The sequence below is a fragment of the Malaya genurostris genome, chromosome 2, assembly GCF_030247185.1.
Source record: "Malaya genurostris strain Urasoe2022 chromosome 2, Malgen_1.1, whole genome shotgun sequence".
In the NCBI taxonomy this organism is placed as follows: Eukaryota; Metazoa; Arthropoda; class Insecta; order Diptera; family Culicidae; genus Malaya; species Malaya genurostris.
The window spans coordinates 33,229,521-33,239,467 of record NC_080571.1 but is presented as its reverse complement, the minus strand read 5'-3'; the positions used below and the strand labels follow the sequence as shown (position 1 = coordinate 33,239,467).

At 37.7% G+C, this 9,947-nt stretch overlaps 1 protein-coding gene across 1 annotated transcript; it reads left to right on the top strand.

The window, feature by feature from the left end:
* Positions 1 to 2,457: 2,457 nt before the first annotated feature.
* LOC131428576 (ionotropic receptor 75a-like) lies at positions 2,458 to 4,690 on the top strand. Its single transcript, XM_058592622.1, has 7 exons — positions 2,458 to 2,602; positions 2,657 to 3,153; positions 3,217 to 3,344; positions 3,409 to 3,582; positions 3,654 to 4,071; positions 4,129 to 4,282; positions 4,341 to 4,690. Exons 1-7 carry the CDS (start codon positions 2,458 to 2,460, stop codon positions 4,688 to 4,690), a joined length of 1,866 nt encoding a protein of 621 aa, XP_058448605.1.
* Positions 4,691 to 9,947: the final 5,257 nt, after the last annotated feature.

Below are 9,947 nucleotides of genomic sequence, written 5' to 3'. Positions count from 1 at the left end.
AATAAACATTTCTCAACCGAATGGAAAAAGGGCGAAGCTTACATAAGAAAACAAATTGAGTTTTTTTTTCTTTAAATAAAGGTTTCAAAATTAAACAATTCATTTGGTGGCTCCATGAGAATGAAGCAACTTTTGTCGTGAATACGACTTACTTTACTATGGGGTGACTTTTCAAAATTTACCCTGTACAAGAATGGGTAGAACTTAATCGTGATTATCTCTTGTTGTAACTCACTCAACAGCATAATTTTTTCTCCATGCTATAGGAAATATGATCAACAATTTGTGATAAAAATTTCAGTACTATGAGATAACCACCACCCCTAATTATAGAAAATGAATTTTTCAACTGCAAATATTCCAGATGTGAGATATAAGTGGGTGATTGTGTGTCAAGGGATTCTGCAGCTGCTGAAATTTATCCAGAGTAATGCCTAGTTTATGATTTCTATGGTGGATCGAAAACTGTGGTTAGATGTTAGTAACAATCACTTAAATTTATGGTAGTAAACGAGTCACAAATAAGCTAGCGTAATAAAATTTGTTACTTGGGAAGAGCTGTGTTTTAATAGCACTCTGCTTTTTCATACATTATGATAAAAAAAGAACCGGAATTTTATTAAAAAACGCAAAATTTCAACGGTGCTTGGTTGATGATATTGGTTGATTTTTTGGCCAAAGACTGCGACACAACCAACGCTGTGTGAGCCGGCGCATTATCGTGGTGTAAAATCCATGAGTTTTCCTTCCATAAGTCTGACCTTTTTTGCGAATGGCCTCACGCAAACGACGCATAACGGCCAAATAATATTCCAACAGTCAGTAACAGATGTTGTTGGGCGGCCAGGGATCTCATCATAATCCAAGCTTGTACGACCACGACGCGTTTATACCATTCGTATGCCTGTGTTTTTCCTAGACACGATTCACCAAAGGTCTTTCCTAACATTTTCAACGTTTCGGAACACTTAAATCCATTTGCAACACAAAATTTGATGCACGCACGTTGTTCTAAATTTTCATCCATTATAAAAATCGCCACACGAAAATTTTTCAACTTCTTTGTATAGACGCCAAACAAAAACTAATCGTACGATATGCGTCAAAATTTGACAGAATGTTTATCGATTCGACGGGAATTTGAAAGTGAAAATTCCGGTTCTTTTTTGATCATAAGGTATGATGCATTTCTTGGTTGCTATATATTTTCCTTTCTTTTTGTAATTGTTGATTTGCATTCGATCCGAAAAGCGGTTTTTTTTTCAAACTAGTTTTTTCTTAAAAATAGCATTTGACGTTTAATTATGGTTCTATGCGACAACAGCGTTTGTGTCGTTTGTTTGAGTCCCGACTTTGCTGTCACTCACTGCCGGGTGAAATTGCGAATCACTCTTCTCAGTTCGCGTTCGCATCTCATCTTATACAGTCGATAATGAATGCGATCTACAAAATCTATGTGGCCTTAACGACAAACGAAATTGAAATCTTGCTAAAAGAACGAACGCATCTAAGTGTAAAAGATGTATATGAAACACAATTCAACAAGGCTTGCAGTTCAGTTTAGCCGCAATTGCAGTTGCTGCGATTAATGTTAAATGCTAATGTCCATTTCAAAATCCCTGTGTACGCGGTAGACGGTGCAATAGAAGCGCTTGCACATGACCTTCCCCCACCGGTAAATGAGCATTAAATTTAAGAAGGCATGTCGCATCAGGGAGAAATTCTTTGCATCAAAAGGGAAATGCTGTGGATTGTTTTTCTTCCAAGTATACGGAATGGCGTGCGAGTGTTACGTATGCGACTACGTAGGGCGATTCCATCTTACTTGATTTTTGGTCAGTGTGGGAGGTATCCTTGTGAAACGCTTGTAGCCCACAACAATCAGTTGACTACAAGTCACATTAACGAACCTGCGAAAAAGGCAACATTAAACCAAAGATCGGCGCAACCATTTTTATGGCAATATGTGTCCACAAAAGGAATGTAATGCCAAAACTTTGCGTTGCTATGTGAGATTTAGTAGATTAACTCAATGAAAGGAATGAATTCAATCAATAAATGTGATAATTTTGGATTGATATGCGAATAACTTAGGTCCTTTGATAATTCTGCAAGAAACAATTTGATCCAGATATGAATTTAGGAAGGGTAAAGTTCTGCGGAAGAGCTAGTAGGATATACATTCTAAATCTTTAACCGAGATGTCAATGGTGCCATACTTGCAACGTATATTGATTGCTTTGCATTAGCATAAGTATTTCGCTGTCAGTGGAAAGAACATCTAAATAACGATGACGTCCAAATGAAGACATCAATCTCAAAGAAAGACTCAATCAATCAGGGTAAATTGCAGTTGTCAATATTTAATATGTTCCTCAGGATAAAGGGCGTAGTCAAAGTACAACTAACCGCATTCTTACGTTTCTCTTGTTTGACCTGAATCAAAAAAATATAGAAATGTTGCGGTTTAGCTCTGTGTGCTTGTTACTACTTTTTACTCCGACCGGAGTGGTATCGATGAATTCCCAGTTGATATTGGAGTACTTTACGAAAACAAAGATAAAATCGATTACGATCTTTCATTGTGATACCAATGTCAAAGGTTGGTATATTTTTAATTTCACTGGTTTCGAATCGTAATTTCATACCGTTACAGACGTATTTGGTATCGCATCGTTTTTGTGGAGCACCTATAATGGAGCTCTTCGAGTCGTCGATATCGATAAAAAGAATCAATATCCGGATTATGTTCGCCTAATGCAAATACCTTCGCACGATTTGGGCTTGACCATGGATTTGTCCTGTCAGAAGACAGCCGAACTATTCGATTTTATGTCCAGGAATACTTTTTTCAATGCTTCATTTGAGTGGCTATTGTTTGGAAAATCTTCACTGCACGAGTCCAACGGCCTACTGCGCCATCAGAATCTGAACGTGGATTCACGCGTTACTTTGGCCGTTGAGAGTAGCCCGCGTGGTCATTCGTTCGATTTGTATGAGGCTTACAATACACTCTATCGCAGAGCAGGGCTGTTCCGTGCGAATCCTATTGGTCGTTGGGACTCACAAAGTGGTTTCACGTTCACTTGGGTGGAGAGTTTCTACGAGCGCAGATGTAACTTCGAGGGAATTCGGCTGCATGTTATTTTCACGGTGGGTTTTAAAACTTTTTTCTGGTCTATTAGTAATATTTTTTTCTTTTCGATAACGTTTCAGGATTTACAAAATAGACATAACAAAACCATTCAGCAACGTTTTGAGACTAAACAAACGATTTCCAGTTTTATTCTTCATCGATTGGGCTACATATATATTAACATGCTCAGTATGAAACATAATTTCCGGTATGTGCGTAATGTTCAAGTGTATGTCATTGAGTAATACATCGTAGGATCTATCTTACTACAGGCCCCGGCATATTCAGGTTCCGAATTTCGGTAGCGAGAGTTTTTTTCAGAACGCTAGCATCGGTTTAGTCGGACAATTTATGGATCATCAAATTGAAGTGTCAGATAATTTGTTCTACATTCTTCAAGAGCGTATGCCTTACTTTGATTACACCGTGAAACTGATAACGCATGTGTAAAAGCAATTGACAATAATTGAGTTTAAATCAACCGATTTTAAAATTTTATAACTTGCTTGTTTTACAGCAATATGATCGTTTTCCGTCATCCAAAACGAGGTGTCGGCCAGAATGCATTTTTACAGCCATTTGATGCGAACCTCTGGTACACCATACTGGCAACGGTGATCGTTTCAACCATAATCCTTGTGGGGGCTTTCAGAATGGAATCGAAACTACGCCGCAACTCTAGAGAGTATTTCTTTACTATCCTGGGTTTCATATGTCAGCAAGGTTATGACGACCAGCCATCGAAGATTTCCTCAAAGCTGATTGCTTTTGTGATGCTTCTATTTTCGTCTTTAATCTATCAGTTCTACGGAACATTCATCGTAGGCTCTCTGCTAACGCCGCCTCCGAAGAATCTGAAAACGGTTCATCAGCTGATCGATAGTAACATTCAAGTGGCAGTTGAGGATTTGTTCTACATTTGGGACTACTTCAATGTATGCCGTGAAAACGTGGATGCAGAGGAAACCACTATTAACATATTTCTATTCTAGCGAACCAAAGATCCACTAGCTATTGAACTGTACGCCAAGAAAATAATGCAAAGCCCGGAGAGAGCAGTAAGTAATGATCGCGGTTTGGCATTGGTAGAGCAAGGAGGTTTTGGGTTTCTATGTGACGTCGGTTATACGTATCCTAAAATTAAAAGTATCTGTTCATTTTAAATTTTTTCTTTGTTACAAGCCTTTCAGTTTTTATTTTGCAGAATCTTTTACGGATGACGAGATCTGTGACCTGCAGGAGATTAGTATAATACCTCCTCGAGCTTTGCATATTGGATTGGAAAAGGGATCCCCACTTAAGCAGTATTTCCGGATTACGCTACGGAAGCTTCTCGAAAGCGGATGTGGTACATATTATAATCGAGATTACGCTAGCCGAATACCAACGTGTCCTCACAATAACTTACAAACTATGCCCATCGATATTGAACAAACTGCCAGTCTATTCGGGTTTTTAGGAATAGCAATTTTGACGAGTTTGGTATTGCTGGTCCTGGAAAGGATCCATTATCGCTATACAAGCAGCAGAAGGGTGTGGGAGTTTGTGAACTAGACTGGTTCACATTTTTGCTGATCGTAATTGTCATAATCGTCGACTAGGCCACTTCATATATTTTGGCCCGCCTAACAAACTTTATGAATTTAACCGATGTTAAGTAACCCATGTTGCATTAATTTGAAGCTAATCATAATGAATTACCTATTGCGGAAGGAGTTTTTAAAAGATATTACAACATTTGGTGGATATTTTTACAAAGTGAGTCAAAATAAAATAAATCCTAAATTTTATTAGTCTTAACAAGACCAAAGCAAATCTTGAAGAAATTATAGTTTTTGTTGGGTTGCAGTTCATCAATACTAATATAAATAAAAACTAGCGAACAATTGAATAATAAAAAAAAATCAACTTTGTTGAAAGTTTAACAGTAGCAATATTACATTATCATTAAAGTTTCTACGATGAATGCAATGGTTGAAAATTAGAAGAAGAAAAATAAAGAAGTTGTCCGCACAAAATTGCTTCTATTCCATAAATTTCCGTACAATATATCTCCTAAAACAAACCTATCTCAGCTTTCATACTAATTACTATCAAAATATTTGTTTGAAGCCAATTACGAAGATGAAGTCGGTATAATGGCATGAGTAAAAATTAATGTAATTCTGGATGACAATCTATCCCGTGGTAAACGAGATGGCCTCCAAGCCGAAAGTGCTTCGAAAAAAAAAATTACGAGCGCGGTAGTAGGAATTCCGGCCAGCTCAACAGGTGGATCGCGAAACAGTTTGAAACAGAGCAAATGAAAGTCATTTCTATTGACATAAAATAGACAAAAAATGGCGGAAAATAAATGTCATTTTCAGCTCTGCTTTCCAATTATGAGAACCATAGGACAGTAAAAAGGTAGTAGACAGTAGTAGGTAATGTAAGTGATATAACCGCGAGATTGACGTAGGACTGCTGTCGACACTTTATAAAACCAGATTTACTTTGGTCTACTAATAAATTATCCATTTCAAGTAAAATCTCATTAGATCTATGTAAAATGCTTTGGATTTTGAAAAGAGCCGAATGTTACAATTTTTCCAACTTTCAACACAGTTGATAATTTTTTCCACGATCAAAATTCCAAACAAATCTCGTTTGGCAAACCGCGCACAAAGTAAATCTGCCACTACTTGCTTGTGAGCCCTTTCCTATGGCGCTAGCATTTCGCACCGAGTCGTGGCACCCATGAAGTCCCAGAAAGTATGGACGCAACCAAAAACCGCTGCCATTTCGCAATGGTTCAGAATCTGTCAATTTTTACGGCTGCGTCCTGTTGTTTACACTCTTCTCTAACCACTTGTGCAGTTGTTTATTAGTTTTCATTAGTTTGTTTCGAAATGCGTGGACTTTCAGCAGAACAACGTCGAAATGTTGTGTACAAATGGTGCACAGAACGCGGACTGTCACTGACAAAGATAGCAAAAATGGAAGGAATAAGTGAAAAAGCCGTGCGAAATGCAATCAGGTAGTTCGGTGAGGAGGTGTTAACCTTTGAGGATAAACCGAAAACGGGTCGATAAAAAGGTCCTGCTAACCCTCAGTTGGATAAATGTATACTGAAGGCGTTCGAGCAAAAAAGGAGGTTTCAGTTCGGGATGTGGCCAAAAAAGTGGGCACTTCGAAGTCAAATGTTCTTCGTGCTAAAGAACGTTTGAATCTTCGAACCTATAAGAAGCAGAATCAACCAAAACGTAGTCCGAAACACGAAGCATCGATCAGGCCGAGGGATCGAATGCTGTACAATACGATTCTTGCTGGAAACTCGATTACAAATCCTTGCCGGGACCACAATATTATACGGTGCGAGAAGGGCAAGTGTTAAACCAGTCCGAGACATCGATTGAAGTCGAAAAATTTGGTAAGAAAGCTATGGTCTGGCAAGGAATTTGTATCTGCGGTAAGATTTCGAAACCCTTCATCACCACTGCTTCAATGAACAGCGAAATATACATCAAGGAATGTTTACAAAAACGACTTCTACCCATGATTCGAAGCCACAAGGATCCTGTTGTCTTCTGGGTAGATCTTGCTTCTTGCCACTACTCGAAATCAACGGTAGAATGGTATACTACCAAAAATGTCACTTTCGTCAATTTGAGGAGTTTTGGGCATTAACGAAGGCACATCTTAGGAAACATGTCTCGGCAGCCGAAACCATCCAACACAATTCGAAAAAGATTGGAAAAAAGTGTCAAAACTTGTCACCAAGAAATCTGTACGGAATTTAATGAGAAACGTTCGCAAGAAGGTGCGCCAGCTAGTCTACAATGGCTAAGTAGCAAATGTTGAGAATAATATTCTGTTGTTGTAGTCCAATATTATCAGTATATCGAATACAATTTGAATATCTAACTCTTGTGAATTATTTATAGCGAAATCAAAGTGCGTCCATACTTTCTGGGACAGTCTTTATTCTGATTGAAAATCTATTTTATAGAATAAAATTAATGTACGAGGTCTGTTTAAAAAGTACCCGGAATTCTCATTTTTCTAAAAAAATATTTATTTATTCGTCTACATCTATATGGTCCCCTTCAAAAAACTTTTTGTACAGACCTCGTATATGAGGAAACCCAATTAACTATTTGCTTGATTCTATGTAGAGACACTGGAAATGGTTTGAAACTAAGTGATTTGACCGTAATTGCGGATTACAACACTATCATTTATGGCACTTAGAACTGTCGATTTGTATATGTTTTTTCTCCGTTGTTTTCTCCGTACTTTGATGAATTTTTCGCACTCTTTTGAAGCGAAAGCCACATTGCAAAGAGTGGTTCTAACGGCTACAAAAATATCAACGTATAAATTTTAAGATTGATTTCTTCATTTCGGGTTATCATTTTTCATGTTCGGGCCGATTAAATGTATTCTTTATGTTACTCGCACGCAAACGACCAGTAGCTGAACGATGTTATTGCGGGATTCATATCAGGTTTTTAGTAGGTGGTATTTTTTACGATATTGATATTCCGTATATTGGCTTTATTTATGTTTGTTTGGTGCGAATTTCGCACAGCGAGAAGCGCACAACCTATCAGATTATTTTAGATTTGCACTAAACTGATGATTTTTACTTTCGATTTTCAAGGAAAGTAAAATTAATAGTTCCCCATCATTGTCCACTTTCCGTTTTCTTTTCCTTCAATGCAAACGACCAAATGTTTGACGATGCCATCACTTTCGTTTGAAGTGAAACTGGCTTTGTGAAAGAATCGCAACACGTTTGTTCGCACTGCCGACTAAACCAATTTTGGCTAAGAGCTTTCTTTTACGTGTTTTCATTTGCAGATTTATCAAAAAATGGGCGGTCTCAGCGGTCACCAAAAAAGGCAAAATATAGAATTTTGATGTCGATTATTTCATTTCAGATTTGCATACTTCATTGAAAGAAATTATCAAAATGCTGTGCGAGATCCATTTCCGGCATTCAGAAGGACCAAATTGTGGAATTCTCTACGATATTAAACACTTGGTGGTCTTGGTGTAGGTGGCAGTCTGCGCACCCGATGTGTCTTCGTTCATGGATTATCATAGAATGAAACTAGCAAACGTGCAACAGGGTCTATTTATAGATTCGATTGATTTTAATGTTTCGTGTTTGGACCTATTTTTTCATTATTCTAACAATGTTTTCGTAATAAATGTGGTATTGCACATTTTTACATCATTTCCATTCATTTTGTGAAACTATTAGAGAAAATACTCTAACAGGGAAAAAGTTAATAAGAAAACAAATCTGGAGTAATTTCGTTACACTTTCGTGTTTTGAAAATGCACCCAGGTGAGCATAGTAAAGAAAGATGTAGTTCTACGTCAAAATGAAAATGAGGTTGATGAATTGGATTTGTGTTAGCTTCTGTTAAATTTTAGCAAGACCCTGGGGCCAATGCTTCACTATTCACGCCATCGTTCAGTACTTCGAAGTCGCAGTAGTTGACGAAAACTGTCTTATCGCTGTTACCTGTCCAGGTGCTTGACGAGGTTTACCTTGTTCTGCATTGTTTACAGATGATGGTTTCGTTTATGAGAGTATTTTATTGCTGTTTAGCTTTGTCCAAAAACGAAGCTGGAAATGGAAGTCCAGTGAAATAAAAGTCTATAAGACTATGGACTAGGATCAAGTGAAAAAAGCAAGGAGAAAGAAGCAAGAAGCAAGAAGCAAGAAGCAAGAAGCAAGAAGCAAGAAGCAAGAAGCAAGAAGCAAGAAGCAAGAAGCAAGAAGCAAGAAGCAAGAAGCAAGAAGCAAGAAGCAAGAAGCAAGAAGCAAGAAGCAAGAAGCAAGAAGCAAGAAGCAAGAAGCAAGAAGCAAGAAGCAAGAAGCAAGAAGCAAGAAGCAAGAAGCAAGAAGCAAGAAGCAAGAAGCAAGAAGCAAGAAGCAAGAAGCAAGAAGCAAGAAGCAAGAAGCAAGATGAAAGAAGCAAGAAGCAAGAAGCAAGAAGCAAGAAGAAAGTGAGGGGAATGTCGCATGTAATTATCTCCAATGTGTCGTGTAACGTTGCAAAACATGATCGATCGGAAACTGCTCTCTGAAAAAACAACATCGGTTTGTTATCTGCAGCATTTTTTTAAAATGACAAATTCGAGTGTTTTTATGATGCTTAAAATTTTGAATCAAATCGCTTCATCAAATTACTGCTAAACTTTTCGTATGGTTATTTCCATTTTGAAACATGAAGCAAAAATATTTCTCTGCTGAAATGTATAAGAATTGCTGGAAAATCGATTTTCGAACCGAACCTCGGAGACCCAGAATGTTATATGCCATTCGAATCAGCTCGACGAGGTCGGAAAATGTCTGTGTGTATGTTTGTGTCCAGGCTCACTTGATAAAATGGCTGGCATTTCTGTTTCCGGAGATATAATGGTATAAGTGACGTAAGCGATAACACGCATTGTTTTTTACCGTTCAATTTTCTTAGAGATGACTGAACCGATTTTAACAAGGCTAGGCTCGTTTGAAAGCGACTATTGAATTATGGGTCAAGTTCGAAGAGCTAACGGATGGCATTTGCGGTTCTGGAGATATAGTAGTATAAGTGACTTCACCGACAAAACGCATTGTATTTTACCTAGACTCATTTGAAAAACACTTTTAGGTTATTTGATAAGCTTGCAATTGTAGCGAGCGAGGTTAGAATTTTACAAATGTTTTAATGAGACTGTTTAAATGGCAAGCTGGGTGTACTACGAAGGTGTATTACGAAGTGCTTAGAAAAGCCTTGGGCTATGTTTTAAATTAAATGTCATTCAATTAAAT

What these genes read in the sequence shown, in the direction of transcription:
- LOC131428576 (XM_058592622.1), top strand. Translation starts at nt 2,458, where the DNA reads ATGTTGCGGTTTAGCTCTGTGTGCTTGTTACTACTTTTTACTCCGACC. An exon ending in GGCTGCATGTTATTTTCACG is followed by an intron (nt 3,154 to 3,216) that starts GTGGGTTTTAAA and finishes ATAACGTTTCAG; the next exon opens with GATTTACAAAATAGACATAA. An exon ending in AGTATGAAACATAATTTCCG is followed by an intron (nt 3,345 to 3,408) that starts GTATGTGCGTAA and finishes ATCTTACTACAG; the next exon opens with GCCCCGGCATATTCAGGTTC.